Raw genomic sequence first — 18,939 nt, 5'->3', positions numbered from 1 at the left:
AAGTCTTACAGGTTTGGACCAACATGAGGGTTAGTAAATGATGATAGAATAATCTTTTATTGCTCTGTTTGTTTGAGCATCCGGACACGGCATGATATAGCAACACTGACTTGACCAATAGTTTGGGTTTGGGGTGTGACTATCTGTCTGTCAAAACCACCCAGTACTTTTACCAGGTCATTTTATACGCTGGCCCTTGGTCATACCGCATTTTCTAACATTGGCTTATGAGCAGCATCTTTTGAGTATCTAAAACTGGTGTAATGTTCAAGTGTGACTACGCTGCTGTGTTGTAATCTGTCAGAATGGTAATAATCTATTTTTTTGCAGTTGCAGAGTAATGAGGATGAAGCTCTTCCTGGTCCTGGTGGCATGTCTCGAGATGGCAGCGGTGAGTGTGGACTGACTGCGGTTATCAGTCACGCTACCAGGAAACTGAATTTGTATTCGCTATTTGCAATTTTGAAGCATTCAAAGCATTCACACATATCATGTAAAAGAGACCTCTTAGCAACAGGTTTTGTAGTTACGTTTGCTATGGTATTGTTTACAACATGACAATCAGTAAGATTTAAATTTGAATTAAAATAAAAAATGCTTTGACTCATTCCTCCTGAGAATGCAACGGCTGTTTGATCATATCGGGTTGTCTTTCCCTAGAAGAAAACAGAGGAAAAAATTTGTATTCATAACAATGATTCTGTCTATCATGCTGTCATATAGCCCAGCCCTAAAGAGCTGAGGGGGACTCTAAGTATATGTCTTTTAGAGAAAGTATAGAGCAAGTCTGCCCTCGTGTGGTAGAATTTAGGAGATGTTCACTAGAAGAATGTTCTAGATTCAAGTTAAAGTTGTTGAGTCATAATTATGTTCTGTGATATGCAACATTATACTAACAAACTTGTTATTATTACAGTGAATAAGTGATTGGAAAACAGACAAATATGTGGCAATAATTTACAACATTCACCACACTGAACCTAAATAATGAGATCTATTTTATGATGAGACCTAAATAATGAGATCTCATGCTTATGAGAAACTCATAAGCATGAATGATAAACTGGCTTTAAATTTGAGAAGTCTTCTTCTGCTGGGAAATTAGTCATTCGCACTCAGTTTTGGTGCTTGTGTTGTTTCTCCTACAGAGCGGTTATTGAGGACTGCCAGCCAGCAGTCTGACAGCAGCGGGTTTGCAGAGGACCCATCCACAGACGGTTCGGGTTATCACCTGAAGGTACGAGAGTGGGCATAACCATCTGGGCTCTCAACAATCTATGAATACAAAGTGTAATCCTCTTCGGGTTCATGTTTATCAGACCCATGTTGTTTTGTTACGCATGTGAATTTAGTTTTCACTAATATCATAAAAAAAAAAAAAAAAAAAAAAAAAAAAAATATATATATATATATATAGTAATAAATCTGGTTCTGATTGATGGCCTGTCAACTGGTGCATATCTACTGAAAACTCTACATGTTGAACATGTCCTCTTTAAGATGCACCAGAACTTGTGCCATGTGTGTTCTCAGGGAACATAAATCTAACTTTCAACATAAATTTTCCTAAGAACCAGTTCATTGGATAATGGAAGTGAAACTTCTCTCTTTTATTAGGTGCAAGAAAGCTCAGACAGCTGTGACAGTGAAACTACAGTGACATCGCATGCAGGAGAAGTCAGCACTCCAGTAGCGTTGGAGTACCCCAACTTTGAAATGTTGCTGGGCGAGGAAACCCATCCTCTGCCCAGAGGCACATCTAGCCAGAGTGGAGCCAACAGACAAGTCCCTGTGATCCCCAGCCTCCAGATTCCCAATCCAAACTCTGACAATATTAGCTCCAATGGACCACTCCTTTCTCCTAACTCTGATAGGGCTTCCAACATAGTGCAAGAACCCACCACCGACTCTCCAGAAGTGGATTTGACCGTGATTGTAAATCCTACAACAGATTCAGATGTAACTCATGAGGGCAACATATCCCAGCCTGGTTTGAGCATGGATCCAGACTCTCCTGAAGATCTACATTCATCCTCTGGACCAGAATCATCGGATCTTGAGCAATGCCCCCCCACGGCTCAAAGCAGGCAGATGGCCCTCCACACGGCCCATCAAAGGTCATCCTCAATGGACGAGGAACGTCCTGGCCGAGTATGGGTGAGGGACAAGGACTTGCTGAGGGAAAGCTTAGAGAGGAATCCTTTAAGGAGATCCAGCTCCCTCCCAATGTCTTCGCTCAACCCGGCTCGAGTGGTCACCTCCATGCGCATCCAACTTGGAGAGGGTTCGGTCAAACACTGTACCCCACCCTCGTACTCATACCGCTACGACGAGGAGAATCGCAGTGACCGGGAAGAAGTGGATTCCATCATGGAAGAAGACGAAGTTGATCATGCCGACAGTAAATCTACGCTCTTGAATTCTGCTCCAGCAAGTAGATCAAAGACCGATAGGGGAACACCACCACCACCACACCATCTCAACATACCCCAACATCTGACTCGCTCTTCCAGCTCGCTTTATAGTGTCCCTGCCGACTGGCCCCAGAGGCCCCTGGGTGAAGGTCCAAGCTGGAGCACATCTAGCGTCCCAAACCTTTCTCATTATACAGGTCAGGCCCACCCTCTTCTTCCTCCTCCTCCTCATGGGTCCTTCTACTCTCCACAACATGGATTGGCCTACAACTTCTCGTACCCTACAAGACTTCCCCACCACACTCCCTTCCCACAACCGCAGAGCTCGCCTTGTCCTCAGCCACTTCAGAGCAATACATTTAGTCCACCACAGGGGGTGACCTTTGCACCCCAGCACAATATGCATTATGCGCATCCGCACACCACACCATACAACCCATTCTCTCCACCTTATAACGTTTCTCAGGGAGCTCCCTACGGCCCCTCATTGAACATCCACGGCAACCCGTACCAAACTCACATCCCTCTTGCGCAGTCCCACAGTGCCCCCTACAATTTGGGGTACAACAATTCTTCACATCACCCCGGTGCCCCCTACAGTCATCCATATTATCAGTCTCCCCCCTACCCTTTCTCCTTTGGGACTCCTCCAGCACCCGCTCCTGCGATGGGCAGCACAGAGATGCAGCTCAGGAGGGTCCTCCATGACATCCGTGGGACAATGCAGAACCTTGGTCAGGTGAGAACTGCCAAAATTATTTGTACACTTGTGTGTTGCATCCAAACGGTCTTAACCTATGGTAAACCTGGTTATTAATAAGGCTGTGCCTGACAAGGATGTATAAGTAACTGTTTCTGATTCTGATGGTAGAAATAGGGTTAGCTGGTGGAGTTTTTGCTATAGCACGGTATATACAGTGAGGAAAATAAGTACTTGAACACCCTGTTATTTTGCAAGTTCTCCCACTTGGAAATCATGGAGGGGTCTGAAATTGTCATCGTAGGTGCATGTCCACTGTGAGAGACATAATCTAAAAAAAAAATCCAGAAATCACAATGTATGATTTTTTAACTATTTATTTGTATGATACAGCTGCAAATAAGTATTTGAACACCTGAGAAAATCAATGTTAATATTTGGTACAGTAGCCTTTGTTTGCAATTACAGAGGTCAAACGTTTCCTGTAGTTTTTCACCAGGTTTGCACACACTGCAGGAGGGATTTTGGCCCACTCCTCCACACAGATCTTCTCTAGATCAGTCAGGTTTCTGGGCTGTCGCTGATAAACACGGAGGTCTGGAGACTGGCTAGGCCACGCCAGAACCTTGATATGCTTCTTACAGAGCCACTCCTTGGTTATCCTGGCTGTGTGCTTCGGGTCATTGTCATGTTGGAAGACCCAGCCTCGACCCATCTTCAATGCTCTAACTGAGGGAAGGAGGTTGTTCCCCAAAATCTCGCAATACATGGCCCCGGTCATCCTCTCCTTAATACAGTGCAGTCGCCCTGTCCCATTTGCAGAAAACCCCCCCCAAAGCATGATGCTACCACCCCCATGCTTTACAGTAGGGATGGTGTTCTTGGGATGGTACTCATCATTCTTCTTCCTCCAAACACGTTTAGTGGAATTATGACCAAAAAGTTATATTTTGGTCTCATCTGACCACATGACTTTCTCCCATGACTCCTCTGGATCATCCAAATGGTCATTGGCTAACTTAAGACGGACCTTGACATGTGCTGGTTTAAGCAGGGGAACCTTCCGTGCCATGCATGATTTTAAACCATGACGTCTTAGTGTATTACCAACAGTAACCTTGGAAACGGTGGTCCCAGCTCTTTTCAGGTCATTGACCAGCTCCTCCCGTGTAGTTCTGGGCTGATTTCTCACCTTTCTTAGGATCATTGAGACCCCACGAGGTGAGATCTTGCATGGAGCCCCAGTCCGAGGGAGATTGACAGTCATGTTTAGCTTCTTCCATTTTCTAATGATTGCTACAACAGTGGACCTTTTTTCACCAAGCTGCTTGGCAATTTCCCCGTAGCCCTTTCCAGCCTTGTGGAGGTGTACAATTTTGTCTCTAGTGTCTTTGGACAGCTCTTTGGTCTTGGCCATGTTAGTAGTTGGATTCTTACTGATTGTATGGGGTGGACAGGTGTCTTTATGCAGCTAACAACCTCAAACAGGTGCATCTAATTTAGGATAATAAATGGAGTGGAGGTGGACATTTTAAAGGCAGACCAACAGGTCTTTGAGGGTCAGAATTCTAGCTGATAGACAGGTGTTCAAATACTTATTTGCAGCTGTATCATACAAATAAATAGTTAAAAAATCATATATTGTGATTTCTGGATATTTTTTTTTAGATTATGTCTCTCACAGTGGACATGCACCTACGATGACAATTTCAGACCCCTCCATGATTTCCAAGTGGGAGAACTTGCAAAATAGCAGGGTGTTCAAATACTTATTTTCCTCACTGTATATTTGCTTGGGTTGGACTTAGGAAACATCAAGTAATGTGAAAAATGAAGGAGTGTTTCTAGGTGTGTGGGGGTGGGTGGCAAACCCTACATTATGGGGACAAAATGTTCCCACAAAGATAGCAATATATGAAATCCTTGTCCTTGTGGGGAAATGTTTTGGTCCCCGTGAGGAAAAACAGCTTATAAATCATATTAAGTGATTTTTTTGAAAATGTAAAGAAGCAAAACTGCGACGAGTAGGGTTAGTGTAAACGAATAAAATATACAGTTTGTACAGTATAAAAATCATTGTCTATGGAAAGTCCCCATTAAACATGAAGAAGAGGTTGTGTCTGTGTGTGTTCATGTTTTTCTATCCCGGTGGGGACAGTCTGAATGCGCACTTACTCCAGGGGACTCGTGTCACCGTGGGGACCTAAATCGAGGTCCCCATGATGAAACAAGCTTATAAATCAAACAGAATTAGTTTTTTGAAAATGTAAAAATACACAGAAAATGCAGTTTTCTGTGATGGGTAGGTTTAGGGGTGGGGTTAGTGTAAGGGGATGTACAGTTTTATACAGTTATACTTTTATACAGTTTGTACAATATAAAAAAACATTTATGTCTATGGAGAGTCCCCACAAAGATAGTGAACCAGACGTGTGTGTGTGTGTGTGTGTGTGTGTGTGTTTGTTTGTGTGTGTGTGTGTGTGTGTGTAACCTATGTCGTGTGTGTGTGTGTGTGTGTGTGTGTGTGTGTGTGTGTGAGACCTATGACGTGTGTGTGTGTGTGTATGTGTGTTTAACCTATGACGTGTGTGTGTGTGTGTGTGTGTGTAACCTATGACCTGTAATAAGTGTTTTGTTTCACACAAAGTTTTATATATATCTACATAAAGTAGAACAAGGAAGTGTGTTCCGGATTCTTCCGAATCCCGCCTTAAATGCAAATATTCAGCCGAGTCAGCATGCTGCATATCCCGGGCTCAGTTTATACATGTATTTCCTGCGTGACTCATAAGTGATAACTGATCTGTGGTTTTGTTGGCAGAGCTCATCTGTGCATGGAGGGGACACACCCATTGACAGGATCAGTACACCACGCTCTGTCCAACTGCTTTATGAGGTACATCATTTCCCAAAGAGGAAGCAGACACATAGTTCATTTTCATAACCTTGAGTTGCATCAGTAGAAGCCTCTTATGAAATTGAGATGATCATATAGCTTGTGCAAGGGTTTTCTGGATAGTGTTTAACCTAGTGTTTATGTCCCTACCAACTTGCTGAAGGAGCTCCAGATGCGGCGCAGGAGTCTGAACGTCTTCCGGACTCAGATGATGGATCTGGAACTGGCTCTCATGAGACAGCAGTCTATGGTCTACCAGCATCTTAGTCCAGATGAGAGGTGAGCAACAAAATCACAAGCCACAAAGGCCAAAGTGCTTCACCCTCTGGCTCCTTTTGCCCAAGTCTCACACACTGTACTAGAAAGCCAAAAAAACATATTTTTTAAACTGGGGCCCTAAGGGGGTCTGTAAAAATAAATAAATCAAATTGAAAAGATATTACAAAATGTTCCTTGTCGCTCTGAACGGCAGTACAATTTTACAGAGAGAAAGCCACTAAATTTATAGTCAAATGAATCATACATGCTAATGATTTATAGGCATATTAGTATGATTTCTGAAGGACATGTGACACTGAATACTAGAGTAGGCCTAATTGCTGCTGAAAATTCAGCTTTGCCATCACTGGGATAAATTACATTTTAAAATATATTAAAATAGAAACAGTTATTTTAAACTGTAATATTTCACATTTCTGTTTTTACAAAAGTATGTTAGTTTCCAGTAGCACTGAACAGCTTTAGAATTTGACCGAGAGAAAGGCGGATGTAGCAATAAACTAATCAAGAACCCTAAAATATGTAAACAAATCATACATGCTAATGATTAATCACTATTGAAACAAAATGACCATCGGAACGGTATTGGCAAATAATAGCGTTAAAGCCACAGTATGGAATTTTTCGCCGCTAGGGGTCGCTAACCTCTTTACAATAACAAAGGCGTAGTTTGATGACGCAACACATGCTAAGAATTATGGATGTTGTCGTCAACGTCAAGCCGACCGATCTAATAATGTTTATGGATGACTGAATACATCGATGCTTTTATCATGACTGTGATATGAAGCAGTTCGGGATTGCTAAGTCCGTAATAATGTTTGAACGAAACAACAACAGCGTGCAAATAGACATTGCGAACTCCACAGTTGTCTGGTCTGTCGCTTTGGTTAATCAGAGGGCTCTGCTCATAGCTCTGGTTACCATGGCAGTACGAGCGGAAACCAGGGACAACGCGGATATGACGCCATTGACTGCGACAAACCGGAAATAAAGAAACGTCTCCCGTGTCTAAAAATTAAATTAAAATTTCTCCTGGTTTGAAAGTTGTTGGAAACAGTCGGGATAATGTAAGTACACAACTAAAAAAAATATATAACATAGATATAGTGATTTTTGCTAATTTTAAAGCAAAAAAGTTACATATTGTGCCTTTAAAATATTGGTTTTCTGTTTCAACCTCAAATTGATATGATCGCTGCACCTCTCCTAGCGATTTACCAAGTATTTACTAACTGTCTGGAGAACTGATAAAAACTTTGCTGTTGCAGGCGGGAGGCGGAACATCTGGAAACCCTGCGGACTGCAGTGAGACAGGAGCTGCAGGATCTGGAGCTTCAGCTGGAGGATCGCCTGCTCTCTCTGAATGAAGAGATGCGCAACAGCTCCCAGCACAGCAGCCTCTACCGCCACCACATGGTCAGTGGATGTGACTGCAGCTGCCTCAGAATAAATGATAAAGGATGCTGTAATAGCTTAGCTTAGACCTAATTCTGCTTTAAATGCTTTACCAAAAGTGTCTCTCTGTTAGCAGGTAATATAACAAAATATGCATTTCTCATTTTTATTATAGCCTCTGAGAATTGGAAGTGCAGAATAAGTGAAAATAAATTCTAATGTGAAGTTCACTGAACCTGATATATTTATTGAGTTAAATTTCAGCAAAATAACTATTATATACCATTAGTGTGATGACAAATGACTAAAATGTGGAAACATTTTACATGCACTACTGTTCAAAAGTTTGGGGTCAGTAAGATTTTTTTTATTATTGTAACTATTATTATTATTATTATTATTATTATTGCAAGGATGCATCAACTTTGAGAGTAAAGGCAATTATAATACACAAAGGATTTTTATTTCTAATAAATGCTGTTTTTATACTTTTTATTCATCAACGAATCCTAAAAAACAAACATATCCCAGTCTCCTCAAATATATTAAGCAGCACAACTGTTTTCAACATTGATAATATTAAGAAATGTTTCTTGTGCACCAAATCAGCATGTTAGAATGATTTCTGAAGGATCATGTGACACTGAAGACTGGAGTAATGATGCTAAAAATTTAGCTTTGCATCAAAGGAATAAATTACATTTTAAAATGTAGAACAGTTATTTTAAATTGTAAAGAATATTTCACAATATTACAGTTTTTACTGTACTTTTGATCAAATAAATGCAGCTTTGTTGAGCTAAACAGACTCTTATGAATCTTACAGACCCCAAACTTTTGAACGGTAGGTTTTTTGACACTTTAGTAACGAATACTTGCGTCTCACAGGGCATGCAGAGAGGTCACAGCGTGGAAAGCCTGTCTAATTCTTCAGCACTTCGGGCAATGGAGCCGGTGAGTGAATTATTCTCATGTTACAGGGTCCTGTATCGGATATCATTTCAATGCCTTATTCTACTCTCAGTTTCCTCTTCCAATTCTTGTGTATGAATGTACAGGTGACGGACCTCCTGAAGGAGCAGTTGTACCTTCAATCTGAGCTGGGATATGAGGCCGCCACACTGAGTTCAGGCCGCTCATCGAGAGCATCCAGCCCTGGCAGATTCAACCGATCACACGACTGTTGCTCTCCTTCCCTGCAAAGAGGCAGCGTTTACCGGGCCACCCTCAACCTCACACCCACCGTCCCTCCACGGCCTGGAATGGAGGTTCCTCGGCCCGAATCCCCGGAAAGGATGGAGTCGAACCTGACACCTACTTCTTTGGAGTTCAGCAGAGATGAAGACGAGTTGTCACTGGATGGTCGCAGGAGCAGGACGGCGGATGACTGCTGTCCCACCGAGTGGAGGAGTAGAAGTAGAGGGAATGGTGACCTGCAACATCTCATACAGGAGGTGAGAGAACTTATACATTTAACTCAATGAGCCGACTGATGTACAGCATTGTCAATGGCCAATATGTAAAGTGTAATGTACTGTACATCCAGCCGGCTGTTATCGCAAAATAAACCCCGACAGGATGATCCGGGCCCTGAAGGGGTTAATATTGTCATCTATGTTATCCCGCTTATTGCATGGCTATTTGGCACATTGGTAAATAATTAGACAAGAAATATTGATTTGAGTTCAAATATTTTATCAGCTCATTAAATGCAAAGCTTCCGCAAAGAGAAACTGTTTTTATCAAGCAACTATGAGCCAGGGTTATTATAGTGAACTGAAACTAAAATTAAAACCATAAAAAAATTGTGTTGCTTGAAATAAAATAAACCCTAAATGAATATAAAATATTTTTATTTCAGCCAAGGCAACATTTCTTATTTTCATTTAATTTAACTTGATGTACTAAAATAACTAAAACTAAAACTGAAATAAAAATTAATAAAACTATAGACATATAAAAAAATAAATAAAATAAACGTATAAAATGACAATCACACTACAAAATTACTCAAACTTTAACTAAAATTAAAAGAAAACTGTAAACTATAAAAATAAAATTCAATAGCTATATTCAAAATATTAATAAACACTATAATATGATACTAAAATACTCAATTATAAAACTACTCTATTAAAATTACACTGCAAACAAAAAAGTTGAAACAAGACAGACATTTAAGGGTTAATTTATTACACAGCTTTTCCCTACTTGCGTAATGACGGGGACATGAAATATTAATTTGAGAAGAAAGCGTTTTAAAATCGTACCAGTTTATTATCTAATAATCCATTACAGTGAACAAAAAATCGTTCTAGCAACAGAAATGTCGTGACTGACCAATCAGAATCAAGCATTTTAGAGAGCCGTGGCGTGTAATAATAATACATTTCTGACAGCTAAATGCCACGACTGACCCATCAGAATTGAGTACCCCAGAGAGACATGTGAGAAAAATACTGTTCGATTCTGCCAAAAAATCTAGAAACGATGAAATGGAGACACAAAAGTAGCATGTGTTTTCCGTCCCCGTCTCAAAAGAAAGTGGAAAAAGCATATTTTACTGTGTCTTTGGCACCGTTTGAGCGAGTCCTTTGTAGCTGTAATGGTTTTTGGTGTGTGTGATGATTGACAGATCTTCTTATGAAATATCATGCATCAGTGTAGGCTGATTTACAAGTCTGTCATGATGGTCCAGCAATTCTGATGCTCCTAAAGGAAACTTGGACTGAATTGGTTCCTTGAAGTAATGTGGGGCCTGTGGGGTGATGTAACAGCCTGGCAAAACCTGATGTTCTTCATCGGCGTGTCAATATGTATTTGACACTTCACAGCACTGCCAGTTCTTGGGATTTCATATATGGAGAAAACAAAAACCTTTTCAAATTGTTGCATGTTTTGCATACTTGATTATAACTGCATTATAAGTCACTTTGAAATATAATTTCATGTAAATAATTCAAATGATTCACATTTTAGGTGGTCTTACTATGTATTTAGTGTTTGATTTTCCTGCCTTTAATGCAGTCTAACATCATTTCTTTTGTATCCTCCCGCAGATTAAAGAAAGCATCGCTCATGAAATCAGGCAGGAGATTGTGAACGAGCTTCTGGCTGCTGTGTCGCCGCATAGATCTCCTCTTCCAGCTAGGAAACCTCCTGTGTAAGCAGCAGAACAGAGGATGGAGGTTGGTTTGATAGATCACATTATGCTCAATACAGATCTTTTAAATGCTTGAAAACTTTTCATCTTGGAGGTAACGGGAAGAGATATACTTCCCTCTCCTAGAAATGAATTGAATGTGAAATGACACTTCACATTCATTCATATATATATTAGGGTGGTCCTTATTCTTAACCCTTCAAATTGTTCCTTTATATAAGAAAATACAGCATGCCAATTTTTATGGCAGTAACATCATAATTACTGGTAGCTCAATAGCTTTAAACTTTCTGAGATTTTGATGATTTTCGTAAAAACAGATCATTTGATTTGGTATTGTACCTGGCTAGTAAAATTCCAAAAGAATCTCCATAAAAGCATCTAATGCACCATATATTCCTAAATATGTATTTTAGATACATATCTCAGTTTACTTATTGTAGAAACTAAATCCAGATTAATCCATCCATGACCCGGTTAAGCAGATTTACCTTTCCTGGTGGAATCAATACATATTTCTATTGATCACCTTGGTTATTGTTTGGGTTTAGAACACATTTTTTGGTTTAAAAAATTACATTACGTTCCTTGAAATTGACCCGGAACTTTGGCCAAATCAAGCAGATTATCAGGAGGCACAGGCAACCATGCAATGAAAGTAGTCAATGATCACGCCGAGAGAGGAGTGGCTCTGATTCAAGAATACAGTGGCTATCTCACACACTCTGAAGAACAATTGCAGTTTCTCCTTCATGTGGTGGAAGATCACCGACGGATCTATCCAGACTGAAAAAAGTCAACACTGGATGCTGAGCATCAGAAATGAGGGATTGTTGAAAACTTTGTGCTTTGAGATTGTTGTCATTGTTGTCATGTCAGTGTTGCTCTGATTTCAATAAAATGTAGTTCATTTGCAGCAACTTTTAATATTACTTGCATATCACAATACCGCCGCACAGCTTAACATAGGCAATCTTCCACATGATTGAGCTACCTCTAAATATCTTTTTTTTTTTCAACATTTTTGCATATTTCTAATTTTGAAGTTAAAAGGAACAGTTTAAAAGGTTAAGACACTAACATTTTGCACAAAAAAAAATTGAACTTGATAAGGACCACCCTAATATATATGTTAAGTGTTTTTTTCTTTAATTGCTAATGCGACCTTTTTACACCACAGACTGAACAAAATGAATCATTGCTTGGTAATTGGTTGACCTAAATTGGTATAATCTAATTGTGTACTTAATTAACAGCTGACAGCTATTCAACGTAATTCATTTGTGAGACAGTCTAACAGAAGGATGGCCAAAACCAGTGAAATATCAACTGATTTGATAACTCTGATAACTTTATATATATAAAATGTTATGCGTGTGTGTAGATATAACATATATGGTGTGTATATATTTGCGTGAAATCTTGATGTTTGGAGGCAAAATGATTGTACACACTTTTGATAGTAATGCTGTATTTCTTGGGCATTTAAGAGTGTTTCTAAACTCTAGTGAGCTGCCTACATAGACATAGACAGCATATTAAGACATCATAAGTCAAAATCATCAAACGACATCAAAATTGTAGATGTATTTAAAGATACGTTTTTGGAATTCCATATTATTCTTCACATAGAAGGTAAACCAGAATGCATTGTGATGAGTTTTGGCCAAGATGGCAGGATACTGAAGCAAGTGTTTGTGGATTATAAATATATGTAGAATTCAGTCAGTACCGAAATATATCGATAGCTGGTTTAATATAATTGTAAAAAGGTCTGTGTCATTTTCTGCTCTTTTGAGTATCAGACTACATGCTTTAGAAGTCAGTAGGCAGGTTACAGTCTTTTCAGTCAGTATCACTGTTTTGTTTCTTTCTGCAGGTGAAGAAGTAAATCCTGTGAAATAGTCGCAACGAACACTGGTTAAAGCTTTGCACTGAGAAAGGCCCAGCACCTCTTTCTGGTTCTGTCTGTGAAGCCCTTCCAGACTCTAATGCTTCTGGACTGTCGAGTTGCAGTGAATCTTTGCAGCGGTTGAGATCTTCCACTGTCCAAATCCGCAAAGGGCACATGGCTTATCGTGGCATCTGTCTGGTACATATTACAGAAATGTAATGAATCTTTTGGGATGTATTTAAGTATGTGATGCAGGTCTTGTCGAATGTTTGAAAAGACTTGTGGGTGACTAAAGTTTTCTGTGTGAGTGTGTCATTGTCTGTCTAGGACAAAATGTCTACTGTAATCACACTTGTTTTCTAATTCAGCCTCTGTGAGGAACTAACTGTGCAATACATTTCACTTTTTTCTCTTAAACTTGAACTGACCAATCACAACTACTGTTCTACTGAAAATGCACACAGCTGTCTTCATTTCCTGTTGATAGTCTATCACATACTGTATGTGTAGATAAGACACTTAAGCCTTCGGAGCACATTCATAAACATTTTGTCCTGTGAGAAGAAAAAGCACTAAATTCTCTTTATACTTACAATATATACACTAGCACGCTTTTAAAATATTTTTTTATTCTTAAAGACAGCAGAGGATAGTCTGTCAAATCTGCTTCTGGATTTAAAGTGTTCAACTTAATTTTCCTCAGTGTGAATGAGTTTTTGTTGTCTAAGATGAAATGAATTGTAATACTAATTGATTTATGCGACTAAGGGGACTATGTGTTCCCTTTCCGCCTGGGATGCATGAGGGATAATCTTTAATGCAAATCATTAATAAAGATTTATTTATTTTGTACGTACACTTGCCGAGTCATAATTTTGTTTGGGTTGTTTCAGATGGTGTTTGTATTTAGAATTAAATGCTTATTAATCTTGTCTTTGTAGAATTACATCCAACCATTAAACCTTTTGAACGAGATGTTCAAGGATGCCGGAAAGGGGCTGTGTGCATGTAGCAAACTCCACGCTAGTAATGCATAACTAGCAAATTCATCCAACTTGAAGCTCTAATAACACAGAAGAGTTCACATAAGCATTTTAATAAAAGTATGAGCTGCACATTTCTGCTTTGAAACCATCTAGTATGCCTCGCCTCATAAACCTCTGAAGGGTAGAATTACAGTGCCTACTGCCTACTTTTATTTTAGTATGCTTTCTTGTTTGGTTTATTAATGAGTTTGAAATAAAATTTACTAATGATTGTTATTATTGTGCTATCAATAGTTAATCAGTCTTCTTAATTAATTGCATTTATTCACTGCGTGTTTTTAATCTTTTATTATTTTTACAATTTTTTTTTACAGTGTGTTTAGGATCTGAATATCTTGCCCAGGCCAAGAATCCATTAGTAAGGGATAATCCACTGCTAGCTGTGCATTAAACTGTTTTATTGCACAACTTCCAGCCAATCAAAATCGAGTATTCAGACAGACCATTGTATTACAGTGTTTAATCTGGTAAACTGGCTTTCAGAAAGTAAATATGAACTCATGTTGAACTACTTTTGTTGATCTTTTAAAAATCAAGAATTACATTCAGAGAGAAATCGTTTTTAATGTAGGTTCCTCTAGTTTATTGTGTTCTGATTAGTGCTGTCAAATTGATTAAGCACACCTAACATAAAAGTTTGTTTATATAATATATATGTGTGTGCGTGTCTGTGTGTATATATACATACAGTATGTGTGTGTGTCTGTGTGCATACATGCGCACACATACACATATAAACACAAACTTTTATGTTAGATGCGATCGATTTAACAGCCCTAATTCTTATTTTATTCTCATGATCCTGGGTACATTTGTTGGTGTTGAACATAACCATTCAAAAGTTTGAGATTGGCATGATCTTTTAATTTTTTTTTTTTAAGAAGTGTCTTTTGCTCACCAAAGGTGCATTTACAATACAGTAAAACCACAGTAATATATTCAGAAACATTATTACAAACTAGAATAACTGTTTTCAGTTTTAATATATTTGAAAGTATCATTTATTCCTGATGCAAAGCTGAATTTCAGCATCATTACTCCAGTCTTCAGTGTCACATGATCCTTCAGAAATCATTCTAATATGCTGATTTGAAACATTTATTATTATTATAAATTTTGACAAACAGTGGTAATGCTTCATATTTTTGTGAAAACCAAGAATTTTTCCCCATGAATTCTCTGGTGAATAGAGAGAAATATTAAAAAAATCTTATCTTTATATGAAAGAAATTTGTAATGTTATAATTGTCTTTCCTTTCACTTTTGATCAATTTAATGCATCCTTGATGTATAAAAGTAATAATTTCCTTTAAAAAAAGGAAAATTAACCATTAAACGGTTCTACGTTGCATTAAAATAAGATATATGTATGAGAGAGAGAGCGAGAGAGCCTTTTCAATGGAATGCTTGAAAGGGGTTGAATATGAAACCTTTTCAAGCGTTCCAAATATTAAGCACCTGATAAAACCTTCCTATATTGTGCTTGATCTGATACAGGCCCGTATAATTTCAGCTGAACTGAAAAGTTGTTTAGTTCCCGATCGTGCTTGTCCTTTTTAATGCGGGCAACAGTGTTAATGGCAGACTCCTACTGCTGTGTTTAGCCAAGTATGATGATAAATATACCTGTGGGTCAGAAAATTATTTTGATACATAACTCAATCCGGCCCACTGTTACCATGGAAACATGTCTCTGAGATAGTAGGTTGGCGGGAGAGTGAGTTTGATACTGTGGGCACGCTTGAAATGATTCAGAGGGCGGCCATTAACATAAAAAGGCTACATTAGACCTGGGGGATACTGATATAACAGAAATGGGTTGAATAACTCGACAATCGAGTGGGATTTCCATTTTGAACTGTTTAAGCAGCTCAGCTGTGTCCAGTCAACAGCATAAAGGTGTTTTTTGTTCGTCTACAGAGGAGACAGACTGAAAATTAACTTTATTACAGCTGCTATTGGATTTCAGTCGCCGTCACGTCTAATAGAGGGTACAGACTGTTCCCCGACCACTCAATCCCACTTTTCTTTCTCACCCTGCCTCTTACTTTAGGAAAAACACCAGTGAGCACAAGGACATGGTTGTACATTTGGCCTTGTGTGTTCTTGGTGACATCACCTGACATCTACTCTTTGCGTTTTCATCAAACTTCAGTGCACAGTGATTTTGACAGCTTGCGTGACTGCTGTTTAGATTAATTGCACTCGCTGTGTAATAAAAGCATATCTGTTGAAGCTTACGCAACGGTCTGTCAGACGCAGTGGGACGAGGGTAGTAAACAGTGCCTGTTTTGTGCCTCCTCCACCCTTTGACGTCCATTAAGCTCTAGTAATTTCCTCCCTGATATTACCTGCTCCTCGAGCGTGATGAGGGTCATAAGGTCAGGCCTCAACCTGTAAATGGGCGGCAGTGATGACAGGGTGTAAACATGGGTCAGGTCCACTGGTGTAGTTCTGTTTGTTCTTGAACAGGTTGAACTGGTGTGAGTTTGACATTACTTGTCAAAATAAGTTAAGCAATTTTCAACTTTTTTTTATAAGTTATACAAGATTCAACTAGTTTTTTATGTCAGTTTAATGTATTATAAGTTTAAATTAATTAAACATCCAAGTTCATTGTACTTAAAAATTTAAGGCAGCAACTTTTTTTTACAGTGAAATGTAATCTATTCCTGTGCTGAAATTTCAGTTCATTTATTTGAAATAGAAATATTTTTACAAATTGAATACTTGCTAAAAAGTATTATTAAAAAAAACCTAACTTGTAGCCTATATATACAACCCTAATATGTTTTATTTAATTCATATTTCAAATTTCTGTCATTAACCCTCTGAGTTTTTGGCATGGTAATGTGTATGACAATGTTGATATATTTGGTCTTGGCAGACTAGATCTGTACGTTGCTGAGCAGGTCCGAGACTTTCTACTGCCAATACACACACGACACGCTGCTGTGAGCAAGACATGCTGCTGCTCTGCAATATAGCATACATGAATTGCCTGTAGCAGATCTACCTATACAGGTGGAGCTGGGGAAGGTGGAGGGTTTCTGAAAGAGAGCTGAATCTGCTATAGCAAATGCTGACCAAGTATATGAAGACTAAGCAGTGAGCTCATTGGCTACTGATACAGCAGGAACCAATCAGTTGTGCCCTATAGACCTTATGTAGCCCCGCCCCTTTTCAGCGCTGCGCTCGTTGTCTTTTGACTTCTGGTTTTATTTTCACAGCGAATGAACGGCTCGTTTTAAAATCTTCCTGGTCTACTGACATTTGTTAAGACATCTGGTTTAAACATTACAATCCTCATGATAACTTTCGTTAACTTTTGTTTACTTTATATTAAGTAAATCCACTTCAAAAGCGAATTACTCCTGGACAGCAATGCCATAGGAATATACAGAGCGACTGCAAAAACGGAAGTTCAAAGACAATATTCTAAAGATGGCGGCGCCCTTCTTTCTCTGGCGCATAAGGTCTATAGAGAATGATGAGATCTCAAGCAGGTTGCACCATCTAGAGTTTCATGACAGAACTTTGTATTTAAATTTAACAATAAAATAATACATTTTTATTTATTTTTAAATGCAACTTTTACATTGCATTCATTTTACACACTGCAACTAAACAAGGTTATCACACCTCTTCTTAATCTTATGTAATGGACAGCATTACAAATATCCATTCATCCATTCTCTAAACCGCTTGCACTTTGTGGATGCCCTGTACAATATGTGTATTTAGTAAAATTGAACCAACTGTTCGTTTCATTTTCATTCATATTAGTTATTGTTTCCAGAAATATCTCCATTTCACCCCTTCAGGTTGTGTTTTAGACAGGCCACAGACTAATGACCTATTTCAGAGCAGACAGGTGGATCAATAACAGTTATCTCACTGGCAGATGTCCTGTAGCCCGAGCAAACAGCACAGGTGGCGTCTGTCCTATAGCGTTAGGATCGATACGTGGCCACACTTTGAATCATTACACCTTAATACCTTTACTTTCATTATCCAAAAAAACAAAAAAAACAAACAAACAAAAAACAATGCCAGTGCTTCTTTTTTAAGGCATATGAGAAAATTAAGATTTTAAGTGTGTTTGAGTGTGTGTGTATTTTAAAGGACAGCATTATTTTATTATTATTTAATATTTTCATTCCAATTACCTTTTATTTTTATATTTTCAGTTTTCATTTTAAGTTTAATTCAAGTTTTAGTAATTATGTTTATTTGTATTACTCTAAAAAAATCTTTTAATATTTGATTTGTTTTTATTTGATTTGTTTTTATTATTTGTTTTAGTTTGTTCAAGTTACTAAACTTATTTGAGAAACTTATTTCTTAATTATAACCAACTTAAATTTATTTTATTTCACTGAGTTGCCATGGCTCGTATTTCAAATTTTTACTTGTGAACAAAAACAATTTAGTTGTGTTTAGCAATAACAACACTGTTATATGGTTCCCGGGGTTATTGAAAACCTGGAAATACCAAGGAATTGTCTAATTATGCTCAACTTTAAAATACTAATATTTAAAACTACATTTTAACATTTTCTAAGGGGGGTTTTACATGTGCAAAACTCAATGGCACAAAGCCACAAAATGTGATTTTTTTTTTTCTAAAGGATGGCTAAATATAAAATACAGTATATCAGCAAGAAATTGCTCTTTGTGAGTGCAATCTTTATTAAATTAATTTTAAAAAACCTATATCAGTCACAGATGCCTGGAATAGGCATGGAAATCCTTTGGATCAAAAGTTATGGGAATCTTCATTTTATATTTTAAAACGTTACTTCACAAAAACATTCTTCACTTTTGTCTTAAACCCTTGATTCATACTACATCCACTCTGCCTAAAAATAAAATGGCAGGTTTAGCAGGGCAGTGATTCATTCCCACCTCCTAAGAATCCCTGAATAATTAAAAATCCATAAATGAAGTGCCAGTGTGATCGAGCGTGTTATACATTATAAAGAACATTCTCTTGTCTCACGGTTTACCCGTGTCTATGAAGAGAAATCCGGCCATGTGATGCGAAAACTGCCGACAGCATCCTGAATCAGGATCATAAATAATGTAGGAGCATCAGCAGGTCCCAGTGGGAGCTTATATTGCATTGCTCTGAGTCTTGCTAATGATA

At 38.3% G+C, this 18,939-nt stretch overlaps 1 protein-coding gene across 2 annotated transcripts in view; it reads left to right on the top strand.

Annotated features, from left to right (window-relative positions):
• The window catches only part of itprid2 (ITPR interacting domain containing 2), a 44,071-nt gene extending 30,993 nt beyond the window's left edge, over positions 1 to 13,078 (top strand). For both annotated transcript variants that reach the window (XM_079880747.1, XM_079880748.1), the window contains exons 10-19: positions 331 to 391; positions 1,149 to 1,237; positions 1,618 to 3,153; positions 5,936 to 6,010; positions 6,174 to 6,289; positions 7,561 to 7,708; positions 8,576 to 8,641; positions 8,746 to 9,141; positions 10,747 to 10,875; positions 12,730 to 13,078. In XM_079880747.1, the coding sequence (XP_079736873.1) occupies positions 331 to 391; positions 1,149 to 1,237; positions 1,618 to 3,153; positions 5,936 to 6,010; positions 6,174 to 6,289; positions 7,561 to 7,708; positions 8,576 to 8,641; positions 8,746 to 9,141; positions 10,747 to 10,854 (2,595 nt within the window). In that variant the 3' untranslated portion in view covers positions 10,855 to 10,875; positions 12,730 to 13,078. The remainder of the gene's footprint in view (positions 1 to 330; positions 392 to 1,148; positions 1,238 to 1,617; positions 3,154 to 5,935; positions 6,011 to 6,173; positions 6,290 to 7,560; positions 7,709 to 8,575; positions 8,642 to 8,745; positions 9,142 to 10,746; positions 10,876 to 12,729) is intronic.
• Positions 13,079 to 18,939: the final 5,861 nt, after the last annotated feature.

The sequence above is a fragment of the Squalius cephalus genome (assembly GCF_949319135.1).
Source record: "Squalius cephalus genome assembly, chromosome: 9".
Taxonomy (NCBI): domain Eukaryota; kingdom Metazoa; phylum Chordata; class Actinopteri; order Cypriniformes; family Leuciscidae; genus Squalius; species Squalius cephalus.
The sequence above is the reverse complement of the archived record's forward strand: the minus strand, read 5'-3'. Positions and strand labels throughout refer to the sequence as shown.